This window comes from Spinacia oleracea, chromosome 4, assembly GCF_020520425.1.
Source record: "Spinacia oleracea cultivar Varoflay chromosome 4, BTI_SOV_V1, whole genome shotgun sequence".
NCBI lineage: Eukaryota > Viridiplantae > Streptophyta > Magnoliopsida > Caryophyllales > Amaranthaceae > Spinacia > Spinacia oleracea.
In genome coordinates this window covers 88,150,559-88,171,902 of record NC_079490.1, presented here as the reverse complement: position 1 = coordinate 88,171,902, position 21,344 = coordinate 88,150,559, and the positions used below count along the sequence as shown (strand labels likewise).

The following is a 21,344-nucleotide window of genomic DNA, read 5'->3' as shown; positions in this document are numbered from 1 at the left end:
TATCCTTATCTGGAAAAGATAGCTTAAGTTATCCCCTCAACTACTAAACTAATGTTCTCCGGATGCATGCAGCTAAATGATTCCGTGAAGGATGAGATACTTGCAAACCAGCGGATGGTCCCTCCTGGCAAGTCCTTGATGGCTTTAAACGGCGCTTTGATCAATATTGAAGATATTGATCTTTATCTGTAATTCTTTATCTCTTGTTCAATCTTGCTCTGCTTCCATTTTCTTGATTGACACAGATCTTAGTTCCTGCTGTCTTCTTGAGTTAATTTGTGTTTGCTCCTATGTTACAATATTTATCTTAAAACTCTGTATCTTTAGCTGATTTGGCAATTCAAGCTCCCGGTCTTTCTTCCCTGTGTTAATGTCATTGGTGTTACAAGGGGACTTTGAGGGGTCAATTCTCCCTGCTTTTACTTTATTCCTGTTGCTCTTATACAAAGAAAGGAAAGTTAAAAAGAAAGAAACCCTCATAATCATAAACATTATTTTTTGTTAATTATCTCGAAAGTTTGTAGATAGAGAGTAGTATTGACGTTTAACTTGATTCTTTGTTAATGGATGTCAAGCTTGGAAGCTTATGTTCAGAATATCTTTGTGTTTGGCTTTGTGCCAATTTCATGAGGTGCATTTGAATATTTATGCATGCCACATGAATGATTTAATCTGAAGTAGTATCCCAGGTCAAGGAAATGACTCTTGGCTTTGCTTCTGTACTCTATGTTTCCATCTTTACCTTTCATGTTAGTCCCTTCATCTGGAGAAAAGTTTTAGTCCTCTTTCAGGCGATTATTGGTCCTGATTCCACTGCATTGTCTTTGTTTTGAATGGTTGCTGTTGTATATTTTGTTTTGAATCACAGGTTAATTGATTTGGTGCACCAGGAGTTGTCTTTGGCTGATCAATTTTCAAAGCTGAAGGTGTGGTTGCTTTAAGCTCTCCTTATTTTGTCATCCTACTTCCTTACTGTGGTCATATGCACGTTCTTAGATGTGGTTGTGATGGAGATTGGAGAGCCTCTCCGGCTAAACAATGTAAAATCTTTTATTATCATGTGAAAGTGATAAAAAGGGCTGTTGAATTTCTTTCATCCCCAAATTCTGTGTACAATGATTTTAGTTGGGATTTATAACCTGAAAGCTACTTGCAAGACAAAAAGTAACTGTAAGTGCCAAACTGCCAATGTGATTATGTGAATGAAACACTTCACATACCAAGTCCTAAGTATCTAACACGTAAAAATTACGATAGGGCTTGTGCATTTGCCTCTCAATTTCAGTGCTTGACATCCTTTAATTCTCTTTTTCAACTCGCTACACCACGTTGTCCTCCTGCTGTGACCTGAGTACCCTTTCAAAATCCCATGTTGCTCTATTATGCTTCAAAACCATTGCTCTCATAAGCTCATGCTTCAAAACCATTGCTCTCATAAGCTCATGCTTCAATACCATTGCTCTCATAAGCTCATTAGTGAAGTTACGGCCAAATTTCAACATTTTCTATTGTTCTGTGTGAAGTTGGTGTCCTGTACTCCTGTTGACCATTCACTTTCACCAGTGGCGATCCAGTGAAACACACCCTTGTTCCGCCCCCTGGAAAGATTGTAAGTTGAATGAAGTTATTTGATGGGCTCGCTGAATATGTGAGATACCCTTGTTACACTCTTGCTAATCACACTTTTTTCTTAAATCATCACACTGAAAACCTTTATTTCTGTGATATTCATTTTGTAAAATCTCACTGTTCTCATTATAGCATTATCTTCAGTTCAAAATTTTCCTGAATTATTTTACCCTGACAATTAAAAAAGTAATTTTTCTTGAAGATCCTATTGCTAGCACCATTTCTTTGAGTCACTATATCCGGTCTTGTTCTATGCTACGGTTAAAAAGAATAAAAGGCTTGCAATTTCAGAGGAATGGGTTAATTCCTGCAGTTAAGGGGACATTTGGTTTGCCAAGTTGTAATAGAATAGAATGAAAACTCCATACTAGGGAGGTATGGGATGCAAATCCATCCTAATTTATAAAAGGATCAAGAGTCGCACCAAGGCAAGTGGGTTTTCCCTGTGACCTTAGGTGAGCCACGCACCTCAGTGAAGTGAGGCACCCTTAATAAAAAGTAAACTTTTTGTGAAAAAAGCTGCGCCTCAGTGCGTCTTAGTGTGTCCACCGGCACACCTTGGGGCGGTTTGTCAAAATCTTTTTGCCTATACCAAAAATAGCGCATGACCCCTTTCTCCTCACACCTTAGGCAGACCGTTTTAAATACTGATTCATCCCTGTCTTTATGCAATTGGTTTAATTCAAGAATATATTTTGTGAATCTAGATGGTTGGGGCTTAAATCTTGGGTAGGGGTATAAAATGAGATTTACGGTAGTGAAGGGGGATTTTGATACCCTAAGTATGAGATTTCACCCCTAAAAAAACCCTACCAAACAAAACAATGGAGTGCAATTTTCAATTCATTCCGTTTCCACAATAGCTAACATCTTTTGATAGAATGATTAAGTAAAGTGGCTCAAACTTATTGCTTTTCTTGTTTATTATGAAGTAGCATAGTGTCCTTGCATATGAGATTTAGGGTCAATTGGAAGATGATATGTTTTTCTGCAGGGGTAAGGCTGTTGATATATGAATCCCCTATCTTGCCTAGGAATAAACCTCTTTAGAGGCATTGTAATGTGTTCAATTCTATTTTGATGTTTTGTGGATGACAGATCTGAACATAGAGTGGCCAGAATATTGTTATCTAATTACCCCCCACACCCGCCAACCAAAAAACGCGAATTATACTAGCGAGTTGGTAATTTTGGCCCATTTAACAAATTAGATAGCGTATTGCGAACCCGTACCAAATCTTATACTATTAGGTAACACTCTCCAGAAACAAGACTAAATGTATACCATCCTCATTGTTGATGGATTTTCATGCTGTCATTCATACGTGCATAATCACAAGTGCTGGGAAGTAAAGTTATATTATAATTGTTGCAGAAACCATGGCATTTATACAGTTGATACAATCTGGCCTCTGGAGAATTCTTCCTTCTTATTTCTGTTAACCATTTCTCTACATGACTTTAGTGCTTTTGACTTTTTGGACAAGAACGTTTATACATATTCTGAGATAAAGTTGTTACGCATACGTTTACATATTAACCAGTTTCCAGAGTCAACTTTGTTAATTTGTGTGCATTATTGATAATCTCTAGATTCCTGAACCTACTATAAGGAAACTACTTTCAACTGTGCCGCCTTCAGAATCAAGTATGTTCCGCATTGATTTCCGCTCAAGTCATGTTCATTATATCAATAACTTGGAAGAGGATTCTTTGTACAAGCGGTGGCGTAGCAATGTAAATGAGGTAGTATTCAGTTTTCCTCTGGTTCTGTTGTAGAGATGGATTTTGTGTGGTGGTTACATAGATTGATGAGCTTTGAAGCTCTGACAAGTGACATCATAACATTTTGTAGATTTTGATGCCAACATTTCCGGGACAACTACGGTACATTCGCAAGAATCTCTTCCATGCAGTTTATGTTATTGATCCTGCCACCTCTTGTGGGCTTGAGGCAAGTATTTTGTAGCCACATGTTAGTTTTGTTTTGTCAAAGCAAGAGGGTGTGTGCTGATATCTTCATTCAATTTGTTTGTCACATTCCAGGTGATTGATATGATTGCCAATCTGTATGAAAATCAATTTCCAATGAGATTTGGAGTAATTTTATACTCCACAACATTCATTGAGAAGGTGGAGAAAAATGGTGGGGAGAATCTTGCAGATTTTAGTGTCAGCTCAAATGATGAAGATATTTCTAGTTTGGTACTTAACTATATACTTCCTTGTTTTCTGAGATATCATTTTGCTTTGAAGGATGCAGTTGAATGCTTAATATTAATTCTGTTGTCCTGATGTTTTTAAGGTTTGGAGTCATGGGTTGAGGACCGTTTATATGTAAGACCTATTGCTCTCGCAGTTTAGGTTGGTGAACCTTCTGTAAGAGCCTTTTCTCTGGGGCGGGGGGTGGCCGAGGTGATTATCTGGGGTGGTATGCAATCTGTTTTGCACTAATGGAGATATTTCTTCTGGAGCTCTTTTTCTTTTATTAATTCTTTTATATGGCTAAGCATTTCCCAATACCATCTCTTCCTAATGTTCCCAACTTTCTCAAGTCTGGATGACTTGCCAAGTTTCTCATTGACCAACAATTTCTCAAATAAGATAGTTGGATTTTCTGATTTTTTCCCCTATGAAAGTACACCACCATTGCAGTCACATCAGTTGACTGCAAAATGGAATCCCTTCAGCTGGATTGGGACACTGCCACACTTCATGTGACACCTCAATAATTACACTTCCACGACCTGCGACTATTACCTTGACTGCATTCATAGTAGCCGTGCTGTAAACTGGGTGGCTAACAATTGAAAATCTGGTAACTCTTAAGGACACCTAAGATCCCAGCAAGCACAAATACTAGCATGGAGAAGATCTTAAGAAGAACAAAGTCGATGAAGATATCAAATGGTCAGCAACCAACAGAGGAAGGAATGAGAGACGGTTCTCTCAAGGCGAGGAGGCTCCTGGAGCTCCCAACTCCTCTAGAAATAGGTGTTCTTCGGTTATCTCAGGGTTGCCTAAAGAGAAAAATGCAGCCGAAACTTGTATCGTGTTAAATCCACCAGTCCACATAGCTTTTTGATCCTTGCAGTATCTAAGGAAGATTCAGGAAAGTGTTGTAATGTACTTTGCTACGTATATGTGGAGAGCTAGAAAAGTGATGGTGGGGAGATGATTACTAGGTTTTATGTAGGATATCATTCAAATAAAAATACCATCTTTCTTTTTTTGGGATTACTATTAGTGATTTCTTGTTCATTCATTTTCAACTTTGAATTTTTATTTTCATTTGTTTCACTCTACATGCTTTAATGGATGAGTTATATCTGAATTAGGTGAGCACTACCTACACAAAAATTGCAAAAAGTTGCTTCAGCTGCTACTATATTATAATATGTGACATAAATGATGGTCCAAAAACGTGTGATATGACAAACGCGTGTTTTCTTGATAAGGTTTTTGAATATGTCTGTATGTGTGAATCACGGTATTTTGTTTACATGTCAAATATGTTAATACTCTGTGCCGCGGCATTTTTTTGTTTGCTGAATGTATGCATGGCTAGTGTTTCGACTAACATTCTTTCCTTCATTTCGCTTCCTTACCCCTTGCAGATAATTCGTCTTTTTATTTACATCAAGGAACACCACGGGATGCTGACCGCTTTTAAGTTCTTGGGCAATGTAAGCATGACCTCCACCCCGTCTATAGTTGAGGGATTATTGTCCTTGAAGCTGTAGTTGTATTGATTAGTTAATTTCTTCCAGTGTTGTGTTTGTTATATCCAAAAGCCATGCCACTTGATATTTTATGTTTGAAGTATCTTATGTGATCTTTTCAAACTCCTAAAAGAACCTTTCTTGAGTTTCTATGAATTCCCTCTAGAAACGGGTAACAATCATCATCTCTGAGGGACACTATTTGTCTGTTGCTATCGTAGTAATGAAGATTCTCAACTTTCTGCATTAATAATTCACCTACGTCACTTGAACACTTCATTTTACCTCAAGTACGCGTGTCAGATCCTTGACACTCCGACAATGGTATGGACACCAAACACTTCATTTCGGACCAAAGTCATGATTTTTTTCCACAAATAGCCGAGTCATACACTTGAACACGTACCCGTATCTGATATGGGTAACGAGCCCGAGTAACATAGTAATTCACCTTTGTGGACCTAAATTGTATAGCACATCTGGTATCCCCCTAGTGCTTTGGTTACTTTCCTTTTGGCTTCTAATTTTAACTGGAACAGTTTCTATATTCACATTGTTTGATTTGTTAGTGTTGTTTCTAGTTTGTGAACTTGGTTATGTGTTTGATTGGCCCTTCACAATTCTCCCTCGAGGACTCCATTGAGGAGGACAGTTTCCTTACTTTCCTTTAATTTTTCCTTCTCTCTTTTAGCGGTCTTACCTCTTAAGAGTTTTCCTTGAGTACTTGGACTGTATCTACCGTATAAAGGACACTTGGGGCTCATTAATATGATAATGTGTGGGACTGTGGGGTTCATTTGGCTTTTGAAGTTCGAAGTTCGCATTCAATTAGCTTTTACACACAAGATTAACTTCTAGGAAATGAGCCATTAGTGCATCTTCTTACCGTTTACTATTTCTAAACAATCAGATTATGCGTCCAAATCTTTCATATATAATGGTCTCTCTGTGATTTATAATTCTTGCCGAGTTCATCAGAGAAGTATCTCGTACTACTAAACTAAAGAACGTCCATTAAGATCAAAAGATGTCCTTAAGGGGGTCCTCAAACCAAAACGGTAAGAGAGGTGGAGAAAGAATGTTTGAGAATTCGTGTTAAAATTAATGTATTGCAGGCTTCAATCTCTTTAAATGTCAAAACGTGGTTCTGATTTGGCCCTTGGCAGGCATCAGTCATGACGCAGAGGAGTCCTTTTGTTCTAATTCTATAGTAGCAATACTTCTGGTGCTCCTGGTCCCAAATTTGTAAAGAGAATTTGATATTTTGTGAAGCTTGGTAATTTAAGAATGAAATCACTTGAAATATTAGTAATCTAAGAATATGGGATGCTTCTTTGAAGCTTCTCAAGAAAAATGCCGCTTCTTACAAAAGATATTCTCAGTTGATCGTTGTCTATCATTCTCGAATTTGTCTTTTCAACTTTTACTCATGGTGCATACCTGTCGATCATGTTTCAAAATTTGGTACTTTGTGCTATATGCAGCATGTCATATTGTCAAACATTCCTACTTCTTAATTTTTTTGTTTATATATTACTAATTTGAACCATTGATTAAATTGATCTCACTATGAACTTTCCATTATACTTTTCTTGATATTGATATTACGTTCCATATGCATAAGACGAAAGCTACCATCAACTATAGAAATAAGTATTTACAAAAGTTTTATATGATTCCATTAGTAAAACTATTTCAACAAAAAGTTTAAGAGCATACCATATTTTTAGATCATCAAAATTATTTTTAAAATCTATGCATTTCACGGGATTCAAAATTTGAAACCTAGTTTCTAATAATTGCTTGAAAAGAGTAATGTAAAGATGCATGCGACACATACATATCCCTTTTTTCTAGTGATTCAAAGAACCTGGTTCATCTTCTTAGTGAAGACGAGTCTCTGTTCTTCTGTTTGATGTTTACCCATCATAATTTGATTGTTTTAGATTTCAAACAATCGAACATTTTATACAATAATTAAATCAACAAATTGTAATCTTTGTGAAAATTTGAGATTTCCATGGCATAAGACGACAAGCGTGTGATTCCAAGAAACAAGTTGATCTTTTGGATATTTGTTCGCAACTTAGCAATGTTAGTGTTTTAATTAATCCAATGTTGTTATTTTCACATCTATGACTTAATCGAATGTTGTTACTTCCAAGGCTATAACATTATCCTTGCACATCTTTTGGGAGAGAAGATAAAGAAGCATATTCTGTTGTGTACCATGTGTTTCTAAAACTCCTACCAACTTGTCTCTTTGTCTTAGTTACTTAAAAATGACTTCTTTATGTTTATTTAAGTCCTTAGAACTGACTTTTCATCTTTTAGGTTCACTCAGAGTTTGGTGATTCTGGTGAAGAAGCTCCTGAAAGGCATCATGTGGAAGGAGCATTTATAGATGCAGTATTGTGAGTTCTGGAAATTTTGATTGAGTTAGCATGATTACTTCCTTTAGTATATTGATGTATCATTCAAGTATACAGGCGGGTTTAGCAGCTAGTTAGTTGAATATTTTGTACCTTGCATTTTCTTTCATTGTGTTCATAAACATAAAAAAGTTTCATCATCGATAATATTTTGTATTTGCTTGCCTGCTGGTGACTTTGGTGTCCTCTTGCTAATTCCCGCAGAAGCAAGTCAAAGTCTCCTCCCCAAGACGTGTTATTGAAATTGGACAAGGAGAAGGATTTTAAAGATGTAGCACAAGAAAGTTCCATGTCTGTTTTCAAGCTTGGATTATCGAAGCGCAAATGTTGCCTCTTGTTAAATGGCCTTGTGTACAATTCAAACGAGGTAGCCTTTTCTGCTGAAAACTTGTGCTAGAATAGATGTATAATTAATTGTTTAAAAATAAGTATAGAGAAATTTCAAATTAAGTTTCGGGCTGGGTGTGCAAGTGAGCTGAGCTGGAGTAGCTGATCGTAGATCTAAAATTTTAGTTTAAATATTAGTTTTCTTATAAAAAAACATTTCTAACATATTAAACTTTTCTAGATCCTTTCTTTAAAATTCTTTTTTACTCATGTGGTCCAGTGTAACTTTTATTTTCCTTCTTTTATACTTGTATATATCTACTGCATGAATCTGGTAGAGTATATTATTATTTAATCATCTGCCATATAAGATTTCCGAATCATGCATCGTATGCTCAATTCATTTCAATGATATTATCCTTGTTGTTTTGTTTGCAAAGTTTATTAAAGTACGTCAATACCTTTTGAGTGGAGCACTGTATTACAATTGACTGGCAGCAGGTATCAGGAAAGTAAACTATATTTGGTTTAGCTAGATAATTTTTCCCTAGGCCCTTTTGCTACCTTTGGGTAGGATGTATAACATAGTATTGTTGAAGTTCTGTTTAGCTGCTACCTTATGTTTTTGTTGGAGTTGTCTAACACTGTCAGGAAAGATGATGATGAGAGATATGTACTACATATTCTGGTCAAGTAAATCGTAAAGTGCATACGCGAAAGGGAAGGGAGGCTGGTTCCAAAGATAGCATCAAAATGTATTTCTTTGCGATTTTCACAAATACCTAGCTCTCTTTTGCATAGACTGATAAAGGAGCATATGCAGTTTTTTTTATTAACAGTAAGGTGGAACAGACTAGCTGGGTGGGTACCTTCATATCAGGATTTTTGCAACTCCATAGAAGTTTATCTCTAATATGTTGCCACTTCTCTTTTTCTTGGGCATGCACTGTGGGTTGGCTTCTCATTTATGAATCAACTCGTCATTACTATCTCCAGTAAAAGGAGAAGGGGGGGTGGCGATTAAGCTAGACTCAAATCATAGGAGGTGTGCGGGTTTTAGTGGACACAAAAGGCATAAGATTCTATGACGATCTGCACTTAGGGCTACCTAATGGGCGCTTTCATTGAAAAAAAATAGTATCCTCAAAGGTCAGGATTCTAGTAAAGAATCATTGTGGAGAGGGTAGTGCTTTGTTTAACAGATGCTCGCGGGGATTGTCTTGGCATGTCTTCATCTATATGAAACATGATTGGAGATCCTCCCCCCCCCCCCCCCCCCCCCCCCTTTTAGTTCAATATTTGTTGGTTTATAGGCTAGTTTGAGAACCTGTCATTTCTTAGCTCAAATTTGTTTAGCCATTGTTTTAAGTTCTTTCTACAGCCTGAGCTACTGTATGCGTTTCTTGTGAAATTTGACAAATTTTAATTTTCTTGTTCAGGAAACTCTGCTAAATGCTATGAACGATGAGCTTCCAAGGATACAGGAACAGGTCTATTATGGCAACATTGATTCACACACTGATGTGTTGGATAAATTTTTTTCTGAGAATGGCATAAGGCGCTACAATCCACTGGTAATGCATCAAGAACTTGTTAACATATGTTCTCATCCTCTTTCTATTCTCTCTCTGTGTGTGTGTGTGTCTCCTGCTCACATATTGTGTACATATAACCAAACCTGAAACCTTTCTATGGGTTATTTTATTTAATCAACTGCTCTGCATTCTGAATGCTCCTATGCAGATTATAACTGATGGGAAATTCAAACCTAAGTTTGTGTCCCTTTCCAATTCAATTCTTAATGAGAGATCTGCTCTTCATGAGATAAACTACCTCCATTCTCCTGAAAGTAAGTGATGTTTCCAATTTATTTTCATGATTTGTCCTGCAATAATTATATTTTCTGTTTCAACTGAAAACTTATTTGGTCCACACACTATTGCAGCTATTGATGATTTGAAACCAGTGACACATCTTCTTGCCATTGATTTGACATCAACAAAAGGGATGAAGTTGCTTCAAGAAGGAATACGTTATCTTGTTAGTCTCTTATTCTATGGCAGTAAGTTTGTTGACAAGCTATTAACTTGGATAATTAACTTTCTCCCCCTTTTCTCAATATCAGGAAGATGGGTCAACAAAAGCTCGTATTGGTGTACTGTTTGTCCCAAATTTTGCTTTTGATTCACCTGGCCTCCTTTTTGTGAAGATCTTCCAAGTTACTTCGTTATCGTATAGGTGTGTATGACATCTTGTTGATTTATAAACTTGTGGGATTCATATAATCTTTCAAGTATTACATTATTTAGTTATTTATCTACGTATGCTTGTTATGCAGCCATAAGGAAGGGGTTTTGAAGTTCCTGGATCAGCTATGCTCATTATATGAGCATGTCTTCATGAAACATTCTTCTCAGCAGGCAGAAAGCATGAAAGCATTTATTGAAAAGGTTTCTGATTTAGCAGACGTGAATGGATTGCCATCTAAGGGGTTTAGTTCTCTGCTTACGGAGTTTGCAGCCGAGGATTTGCAAAACCAATTGAATAAGGTATTTGATTATCTAATCTTGCTATCTTAATATGCCTTGTACCAGTTCCATTCTGCTCTTTAGTTTTTCTCTGTATGGAGTTAGAAAGGCATTTGGTGCACATTGTTGTAACTTGTGCCTCCTTTCGGTCCTGCACTATATGTGTGATTACTTATTACAACTTTTATGTTTTTGGCTTATGACCTTCAGCTTGTTGCTTACTGATACATTAAGAAAGTTTAATTCCCTTTTTTATTTTATTTTTTCTGATTTTTTTTTTTACTTCTGCATATAAATTCTATATTGGTTCACTAGGAGATTTTCATTTATAAGTTTATGCTGGTGTGCAGGTGGCTCTATTTCTACACAAGCACCTTGGACATGAATCTAATTCAAATGCAGTCATCACCAATGGGAGGGTGAGTATTCTGCCTACATCTCTACCTACTTTGATTTTAGTTTCTCTCCAAAATCTTTAGCCACCCCAAGATCTTAAAACGTGCTTCTTGATTTACAAGATCGTTTCTATACCAAGTTGTCTCACACAAACTTCCCCTACACTTATCTCATATAAGAGTAAACATGTCTTCTCCATAAAATGATGATTTCTATCTAATTGGCGGTGATCCTCTCTTCATTTCTCCATCTTTTATCTTTCCTTTTAGGTGGAGTTGGGGGTGATCTGGAATTGATTGTGTATTTCTTATGGAATTTCATTGTTTTGATTGCTTAGATTATCGGCTAAACCTATAGTTTGCGCGGTTCTCACTTTTCAGGTGACAATAGTTTCTGATGAAAATACCTTCCTGTCTCATGATCTGAATCTATTGGAGTCGTTTGAGTTTAAGCAGAGAATAAATCATATTTCAGAAATCATTGAAGATTTGAAGTGGGAGAACACTGATCCTGATTCTCTAACGAGGTTGTCCTCTTTCTACTTCTACTTCTACTTCTACTTCTTGTTCTGGTTATTGTATTCTAAATTACTGCCTCCTTTTAATATTATCTAGGACAATTAGTGAACTTTTGAATTCCATATTATTTATCACTTAAAATATAAATGCACCTTTTTTTTTACCAATTGTTAATTTAAAATAAAAAGGCATTATGACTTGTCTATTTTAAATAACAATGCAACAACTAAAAATTTATTGATTTCTGTGCAAATCCTCATTAAATTTTAGGAATTCTTGCGAACAGTCTACCTACTTCCTACGTTTTTTTAATTTGCACTATTTGTTAGGCTCAAGCTCAAAGCCTATTTAAAAACATTTTTTGTTGTTACGTGTAGTACATGTTCTACCTTGATGACATTGTATTTTGTAATGCATGAGAGGGCTCCAAGTGACACAAATATTTGATAATTAGTATATATGGATTTTATGTTTCATTCATAGTGTTTGTGTCGTATGATTAATGTTAGTAGCTAGATAGGGTGTGTCGTCTATTAATATACACGAATCATGTTCCCTTAATTGTAATATATCATATTCGTAATAGTTGTAAGAAGTAGGGTGTGTCTTGTAATTAATGTTAGTAGCTTTAAAGTCACACTTATTCGTAATAGTTGTAAGAAATAGGGTGTGTCGTGTAATTATTTTTAGTAGCTAGCTAAGGGTGTCTCGTCTTGTCGAAGTAATGATAAGAGAACTCAATTCAAGTAAACGTAGCACTCGTAAAAATCGAGACTAGGGTGTAAATGCACTACAACCACCTTCTTACAACTCCTTTTAAACCACCTTTGTTGTCCTTTTCAAACAACCACACACAACAACCAAGACTAGTCTTTTCTTTCTAAAACCACCTTACATTTACATCTTTGGTTCACTCTTAGAGTGGATCCCTTATATATACAAGTGCTCCCTCTGCCCCTTATTGTTTACCCCATGTCCTGAAAATGCTTTATTAAGAATTGGGTTGGGTTGAATTGAAAAAGACAAAAGTGGTGGGCCAAATGTGTTTTATGTGAGAGTAACATTGTGGTCCCACATTCATTTTTACTAATGGAGCAATCTTTTAGGGACAAACCAAATTACAAATGAGGCAAACAAAGAGGGACGGAGGTAGTATAACATTTACTTCTTTTTTATTAAATGCACCACTAAAAGTCAAATAATTTTCATTAAGTATGTGAGGTTTTATATAAGTGATCAAACGACTGATTTTTTGTACGCATTAAATCCAAAAATGACAGATTTTGTATATATTAAGCACTAAAAAAACATACAAGAAGAACAAAAAGGAGAGAGTTTTGAAAAAAACATAAGTCAACACAGGAAAACGACGGAGATGAATAATCCTTTGCAAAAAGTGGAGAATCATAACCTCAAATCAGAAAATAACTCTCTACACTAACAAGAAGTGCAACATCTGAACCCCAAATTAAAAAAAAAAAAAAAAAAAAAAACCAACACACCAAATGAGAGATGAATTCAATCATAGACAACAAGACCTCTTCTCACCAAAAAATCACCCACGTCGGAGAAGAAGGAAGGAGTGGTCGGTGATTGGCGCTGGGTTAAGAAATGGAGATGGACCGATCTATAATCTACCGGCAACCTTCTCTTTCTCCTCTTTGCTAGATTTGGTTTTGTATTATTGGTGAAATGAAGTGAGAATCCTATGGAGGAGGCGGGTACGAGATTCTAGGGGGGTGTGGTAGAGTTAGAATATCTATGGGATGAGGTTCCTTGGTAAACCAAACACTTTAACTCCATTCTGACCCATTCCAAGAGACCTAACAAACACCCCCCGAGTTACAATAGAAATGTGCGCCCCATTGACCGGAATTAAAAGATATTTGCCAGTGCTAGTCAAATAAAAATTTAAGGGGTAGTTGTTCTTAAAATAACTTATTAAGTACTCCCTCCATCCCTTTTTGTTAGCTCCATTTTCTATTTGGTCCATCCCTTCCTATACTAAAAATGCTCATGGGACCACAAATTTTACTCTCACATAAGTTACATTTGGTCCCACCATTTTTGTCTCTTCTCAATTCCACCCACCCAACTCTTAATAAAGCATATATGGAGCATGGGGCAAACAATTAGGGACGAAGGGAGTAGTTTTTTCAAATGTCGAAACTAAAATTTGAGGTGCGTTCTATTCAACTTATTTGACGAACTTGTTGGAACTTATTGGAACTTATTATTAATAATAATTAATAAATAATATGTAGTAAGTAGTATGTAATAAATAATAAATAATAAGTATTAAATAATAAATAATAATAAATAAATATAAGGAAAAATTACTTTAAATAATCCAACCTTTTATCGATTTTCCGCTAATAATCCAACTTATCGATTATTATATAATAATCCAACCTTTATACCCCATTCACTTTTATTGCACCTAAATTACTTACAACCGGCAAAATAGGTCAACATCTCTATTTCATTCTATTTCATTACGCAGTACGGAGTATTTTTTTAAACTACCCTTCTTTATCCCCAAATCCCAGGCTCTCCTCTTTCAAGCTTTCAGCAATGGCTTTAAAGTCTACAAGAGCATAATAAAATCTGGATTTGGAATCAATCAATTGATCAATAATAGCTCCAATTCCAAAAGAATCTTACCGATGAAACGCTTTCATCAGGTTGCTGTTTTACTTCACTCCGGTGAGATGATCCACTCAAACACCTCTTAAATTACCACAATTGATCGCATCATATCACGTGATTCATGCTTCCTTTCTAATATCCTTTCTAATGCGTTTCTCCTATCTCAAATCCCAACCACTCTCCAATGATAGCCCAATCTACTCCTCTGCAGATGATTCGCTGATTCACCCTCTAACTAACGGCCACAATTACGCCGCGGCGGTGATGAGGAGAGAGAATATGAGCACCGCCACCATCAGCGGCAATCCGAATAACCTAAATCATCATCAAAATACCAATAAAACTGACAATAAAAAAATGTCGATGGTGGATCAAATAGAAGTCACGATTAACGATATTGTTGGAAATGGGATACTTGAATATTGTATAAATGGGTTAATTAAGGAAAAGGATGAAGACAGAGGTGGTTTGTGTTACAAGATGGAGTTGGTTCTTATTATAAAATTCATGGACCTAATAAAATCATCCTTACTTTGATGGTGTATTTGGAGGTGAAGAAAAAGGGGGTTGTGAAAGGGAGGAGACAATCCAATGGAAAAGGGAAATGGAGGAGGGGGTTTGTGGTGCGGTGGGTGCAGTGTTAATTGGTAGTGGGTTGTTAATGGGTAGAGGAGACTTAGCAGCAATAGTGGTGTACAACGTAGGTGATGCGGAGGACCAGAGGGTAGGAGAGAGAGAGGGGTCTGCTAAAGGAGTAACATGATGAAGAAGATTAAAAAAAAATTAAATAAATAAATAAACTGGAAGGAAAAAGGCAAAAAAAAAAAAAAATAGGACGAATAGTTGCATGACACGTTTATAGATTACCTACTATATCAGGTTGGTGACCGGTTGGGTGCAATAAAAGTTAATGGGGTACAAAGGTTGGATTATTAGATAATAATCCAAAGATTGGATTATTAACGGAAAATCGTCAAAATGTTGGATTATTTAAAGTAATTTTTCCTAAATATAATAATAATAATTAATAATAAAAATAATAATATTAATAATAATAATAAATAAAAATAATAAGAATAATAATATTATTATTAATATTGAAACTTATTGGAACTTACCTTTTTTTTTTTTTGAGGGGTTATTGGAACTTACCTATTGAAACTTATTGGAACTTATCTGAACTTATCTAAACTTATTGGAACTTATCTGAACTTATTGGAACTGAAACGTATTTATTTAAGGTGAACAGAACGCACCCTTAGTTGTTTCCAAGGTTACCTAAAATGATCTAGCGAATCGTTAGAAAAATTGCAAAATGACAACATTAAAATGTTCTCTCTTTATTCTGCAATGTTGAGAACTTTCTGTCTCTGCTTGTTTTTTTGTTTTGTTTTGGGAATAATCTTGCTGGCCAAGTTACCTCTGTTGTGTGTTGGAGTTGGAATTTCCTTAACCTTGCCCCCACGCCAAATTCCGGCCTCATTCTGAAAGCAGATGACAGTGTCTGTCCAAACACGAGATTCCTATCATATCTGTTGTATATCACATGCTTGTTGAGAATGATTCTATATTCTCTTTCCCCACTTTCTTGTCTTCTTCCTGCTTTTTGCCGTGTCTAATTTCTCTCAACGACTCCCTGTTTTCTCTTTTGAGCTCTTTACATCTCTCATGTGTGCAAATCCAATTATCTGTTCATCACGAGGCCCTTTTACATATATGTAGTCCATTTCTGTTGGAGCCAATGATTCATTTGTTCTTTTGGCTGTGGGATGTAATGGACTAAATCAAAATGCCTCTTAAAACCTCTTCGCTTCATTTCCATGAAGTAGAAGATGGTCATCCCGTTGTCGTCCCGTTATCGCATCTGAGTCAATTGGAAACAACCTCTCTGCAATATTGCAGGGGTAAGGTTGCGTACGTCCGACCCCTCTTACCCCGCTTCTTGCGCGAGCCTCTTTGAGGCAATGGGGTAATGATAATGAATGACCTACATATGTACATATGCCCCCCCCATCACAAAATAAACCTTACATTTAACTTTCTCAGTATACACTTCACACTTTTTTGTTACCATCCCAAGACTTCTTCCCCCTCTTTCTCTCTCTCTCTCTAGCCACTAAGGGGCTGTTTGGTTCATATGGGGTAAAAGGAATGAAAACAGGAAAGAGATTGGGAGGGAAAAGAAAGTAATTCCCTTTGACATAAGATGTTGTTTCGTGATTTTTGGTCTCTCAAACTCTCTTTTTTCTTTCACCTTTTCTCCACCCTATTCTTCCTCTCTCATGGTCGCTGCTTCCACTCCATCCCCGTTGCCGCGCCGTGCCACCGCTTCATCCCTGTTCCTTTATTTTTTCACTACCTCCACATATACAAGGTTGAAATTTAAGGTTTTAAGCGGCAAGTTCGACCTTGAAAACTCCAGATCTGGAATTTCATGGTCGAATTTTACCAATTAAAGCTGTAATTGATGATAAAACAAAGGTCTTTCTCATTTTTAATGCCTTATTTTTTTTTCTTTCTAATTTTAAGTTTGTGGGGGGGTTTTTGAATGGGTGGAGTGGGTTTTCATATGGGTTGCGGTGGGTTTTTCAGGTGTGAGGGATGTGTTTTTCTGGTGGACAGAGTTCGGGTCTTGGGCGAGTTTGGTATTTCATGGATGGGTAGTCCTGTTTCGTTGGTGCTGCTTCTGTTTTGCGGGTGGAGGTTGGGTTTTAGGTGGACGGGGTTGGTGTTTTCTGGTGGATATAGGTTTTTGGATGGGTGGTGTTGAGGTTTCTTGGGAGGGGTGATGTTTTTTGTGGTTGCGGAGGGTTTTTGTGGAGGGTTTTATGGTGGTTTGTTTTGCAGCGGGTGGTGGTGGGCGGCACTGTTGTTGGGTATGTTGGTGGTGTAGGAAAGGGAGTGCAAATACCATGGAGGGTGAGGGGAATCAATGTAGAGGAGTTGGGGGGTAAGGAGGGGGTAAACGGAATGATTTAAATGACCTAACAAACAATATCAAAGGGAATTAGCCCTTTTCATTCTCTTTCCCTTTCCTGAATACTTCATACCAAAAAGCCCCTAAGTTTTTTAATTTACATTTAACAAAACGGAGAGGAGTATTTTAAGTTCAAAAATAATTTTCTTTGTCCCTTTGCAGCTTCACATTTAAAGATGTTCTCTCATTTGACCCTATACACCTGCGTGTATGCGGCATACACACTCACATGTATGTATGTGATGGGTAGTTGTAGTGAATGCATGCATGCATGCAAGACACTTGCTAGCTATGTCCGTGTGTTTGCATGCAGGCAGAGAAATATGTGCTTTACAAGGGCTTACTTTATAATATTTATCATCTATGAAGGCAAATTATTTTCTGTTTGTGGTGCTCAATCTCTTTTTGTGCTACTTGCAGCAAGTTCATCAGTGATGTCATTATGCTTGTCTCTTCATCAATGGCCACACGAGATCGAAGTACCGAGGGTGCTCGTTTTGAGATTTTGCAAGCGACATACAGGTTAAGTGATCTCCATAGAAATGTTCCATGAAGAATCTCATGGGTTTTATATAATATTTCTTTTTAACTATGATGTTTGGATATCATTGAAAACTGATGTTTATATTTCTTAGAATTCGTGTCTTTGTGCCTATGCGGTCTGTCCATTCTCCAAAATAATGGAATAGTTCCATTTGAATTGAGGTTGGACAAAGAATAATTCTGATCACCGATGGAACTATGTGTTCCGCCAAAGTAGAAGTACCTTGCAAGTAGGTATAACAGGTGTACTTGTGTTGGTCTTTGACATCATGCAGATGTTACCTCTCTTTCCGTTATTATCGAGGGATCCTTGTTTTTTGATATAATTCTGAACTTTGTTTAATTTTCTGCTTTTTATATCCACTCTTTTTTTAATTTTATTTTTAATTTTTTTATCATTGCTTTTGATATAATTTATTTTACTTTTTTTGTCCGCAGTGCTGTTGTGTTGAGCAGTGAAAGTCCTATCCATATTGATGCAGTGATTGACCCCTTGAGTCCGTCAGGACAGAAGCTTACATCTATTCTCCAAATCTTAGGGAAATATTTTCAGCCAAACATGAGAATTGTACTTAATCCATTGGTGAGTTCTGTCTCAGGTTATCTTTTTATTAAACATTTCAAAGCTGGTAGCCGTGTAAATAGATTTCCTGGTCATATTTTGCAAAGAGGGGAAAAGAAAAGATTCTCATTTAATGAGCGGGTGATTGCCGAGGAGGTTATGTCTTCAGGGAAGCAGAATTATATTCACTACCCAGTGATGTTGCCTCATTGGGGGACTGGACTTCTTCTGTTTGGATGACTTTAAGTTAGTTTTTAATGAAAAGTTGTATATCCAATAGAATAGGCTTTGTGATGGAGGAAGAGGCCTTGTTTTAACTCCGCCTCCTCTTCCTTGTCCCCCCACATACAGATTAAGGATGTCTTGCAAGTTAATGGTGTTCGATGTCTCTGCATTTGGTTTTAGTATGTCAATATGTGACAAATGGTAGTATCTTGTATGTCAATATGTGACAAATGAGCCTATCTTCCTGTAGTATAAAATTCCCAGCTCATCAAGCCACAAAAACTTTGCTTGTTGACAATAAACCAAAAGGATGATTCTTAGGAAGGCAAATTTTCTCTATAGAGGTTCTCGGAAAGAAGTCCCCTTTAATCTCTGGAGCAGGGACACTTGGCACTTGGTTTGGATCAACAAGGGTTAAATTAGGAGCTGAGACACGTCCTAAAAATGGTGTTAGGCATTGGGAGACACTGTCAAAACGCCAAAGCTATGCCTCTACTGCTAAAGTGCTAATTAGTAAAGTTTAACGCAATTTTGAATGATAGCTTTTACTTGTGTTGTGTTCCATAGATCAAGTTTGTATATTCTACAAGGGAGAACAGCATACAAGAGGCTTAAAAGGTCTTGCTAATATTTCTCAGAATCATATATTCCCTCCATTCCCAAGTAGTTGCCAAGCATTCCGTTTTGGGATATCCTATTGTTCCTCTGAAGTTACTGCTGGTGTTTAAATTGGAGCATTTAGTACGAGTCAGACAAAAATAATGCTTTTTTTCCCCCAGTACTCCCTGTGTCCAAATTTAGAGTTCCCTTTAGCATGGCAAATAGTTTTAAGTAGAGTTTTGGAGTGTTGTTCTCAATTTTTTTTTTAAAGTGGAATATTTTTCTAATTGAATGAGAGAGGGTGTGGCACTCTAGATTTTAGTAGTGGGAAGAGAGAACTAGTAAAGTAATAGTGGGTCCTTGCCAAAAATAGAAAGGGGCGAACTAAATTGGGACGGATGAAAGAGGAAACTGGGCACTCTACATTGGGACGGAGGGAGTATTAGAGAACAGTGGGAGTATTTCTTATTTATTTTTGTTTATATTGCATATGTTAATATGTTTATTTCATGGCAGAGTTCGCTTGTTGATCTCCCATTGAAGAATTACTACAGATATGTTGTTCCATCGATGGTATTGCTGCTAATAATTCAGCTCTATTCATACTTGCTACTAGCCTCCTATTGTCCCTTTAATATGCTGACTGTCTCATTTTGTCCAGGATGACTTTAGTTGCTCTGATTATGCTGTGAATGGTCCTAAGGCTTTCTTTGCAAATATGCCATTATCCAAAACGTTGACCATGAACCTTGATGTACCTGAAACATGGCTTGTGGAGCCTGTCATTGCTGTGTATGTTATTTTTGCGTTAACCTATTAGTTTCATGACAAGGTCACCTTAAATTTTAAGTTTCCCACTTGTAGTTTTCTCGCCCCCTAATACAACCCCTTCTGTTGTCTAATCTGCATCAGCCATGACTTGGATAACATATTGCTCGAAAATTTGGGAGATACAAGGACACTGCAAGCTGTATTTGAACTCGAAGCGCTTGTTCTTACAGGTATTGTAGTTGTGGTTTTGAATGAAAACTGACTTTCTGCATTGTCAGATTGCTTCATGCAACGAGTTTCGCAGTGCAAATCCAAAACTCATAGGTTTATGGTCTATTCTGTTGCTTACAGTTGGTTTCCTTATGTTAAATGTGGAGATCAGGTCATTGTTTTGAGAAGGACCAGGAACCACCAAGAGGTCTTCAAATGATTCTCGGTACCAAGAGCGCTCCCCATCTGGTTGATACTCTTGTCATGGCAAATTTAGGCTACTGGCAAATGAAAGTGTCTCCTGGAATATGGTATTTGCTACTTGCTCCAGGCAGAAGTTCTGAACTTTACCATTTGATAGAGGATGATAGTGGAAGACAAAAGGCCACCTTTTCAAAGCGTATAATCATAAATGATTTACGCGGTAAAGTCGTTCATTTGGAAGTAGTGAAGAAAAAGGGAAAAGAACATCAGAAGTTGCTGGCCTCTGATGATGATGATGGCCAATCGCCTGAAAGTATCAAAGTCAGTTTTTATAAACCGACAATTGCCTTTTCTTTTTCATAATTTCTTTTTCAAGTCAAGATGTTAGCTTCTTTTTGCTGCTTCTGCAGGAAAGTCAGAGAAGTTGGAACAAAAATCTATTTAAATGGGCTTCTGGTCTCATTGGCGGAAGTCAGAGTACAGAAAACAGTGATAGCAGAATGCCGGTAATTTACTGTGGTCTTCCCCCTTTCATGTCATAATTTTTTACACTTGAATCTGGATACAAATTTCATCGGAATTCTTGAAGCATTAGCTTGGCTAGATATACCACTAAGTGTTGATGCACTCTCACGTGTTCACACTGGTATTCAATTTTACTACTTGAACCTTTAAGTTATATCCTGCTTGGTGATGCTTGACGGTGCTTGTCACCAAAGCCTACAGAGCTTAGGCCAGGGTTTGTTCTGTTAAGTTTATATTTTTCATTAACTGAAGATGTTTAATTGAAATGGACATATATATGTTTATGAAGATATAATTCATCAACTTGCCAAAATTAATTGCATTGTAACAATGAAGAATTTATTTAATAACTTTACCGATGCATAAGTTATGGCTATTAAGTATTTTATTCCTGTAGAACAAGATATTCTTCGGTCTTTTTGTTAATGGGCTGAAACTTATGTGCCTTACACCACCTCAGCTTTGACTCATTCTTGATTAAAAGAGAAAAATCAGTGTAAAATTTGCAATTTATTAGGATAACGCT

General features: G+C 36.7%; 1 protein-coding gene across 1 annotated transcript in view; it reads left to right on the top strand.

The window, feature by feature from the left end:
- The window catches only part of LOC110800741 (UDP-glucose:glycoprotein glucosyltransferase), a 33,760-nt gene that overhangs the window by 5,488 nt on the left and 6,928 nt on the right, over nt 1-21,344 (top strand). Inside the window, exons 8-29 of the mRNA XM_022006059.2 lie at nt 73-188; nt 869-926; nt 3,223-3,375; nt 3,485-3,583; nt 3,676-3,834; nt 5,247-5,315; nt 7,686-7,765; nt 7,988-8,150; nt 9,550-9,684; nt 9,854-9,959; nt 10,056-10,150; nt 10,236-10,348; nt 10,449-10,659; nt 10,989-11,057; nt 11,415-11,560; nt 17,599-17,700; nt 18,160-18,304; nt 19,625-19,681; nt 19,770-19,900; nt 20,021-20,109; nt 20,262-20,614; nt 20,704-20,799. Of these exons, the coding sequence (XP_021861751.1) occupies nt 73-188; nt 869-926; nt 3,223-3,375; nt 3,485-3,583; nt 3,676-3,834; nt 5,247-5,315; nt 7,686-7,765; nt 7,988-8,150; nt 9,550-9,684; nt 9,854-9,959; nt 10,056-10,150; nt 10,236-10,348; nt 10,449-10,659; nt 10,989-11,057; nt 11,415-11,560; nt 17,599-17,700; nt 18,160-18,304; nt 19,625-19,681; nt 19,770-19,900; nt 20,021-20,109; nt 20,262-20,614; nt 20,704-20,799 (2,745 nt within the window). The remainder of the gene's footprint in view (nt 1-72; nt 189-868; nt 927-3,222; nt 3,376-3,484; nt 3,584-3,675; nt 3,835-5,246; nt 5,316-7,685; nt 7,766-7,987; nt 8,151-9,549; nt 9,685-9,853; nt 9,960-10,055; nt 10,151-10,235; nt 10,349-10,448; nt 10,660-10,988; nt 11,058-11,414; nt 11,561-17,598; nt 17,701-18,159; nt 18,305-19,624; nt 19,682-19,769; nt 19,901-20,020; nt 20,110-20,261; nt 20,615-20,703; nt 20,800-21,344) is intronic.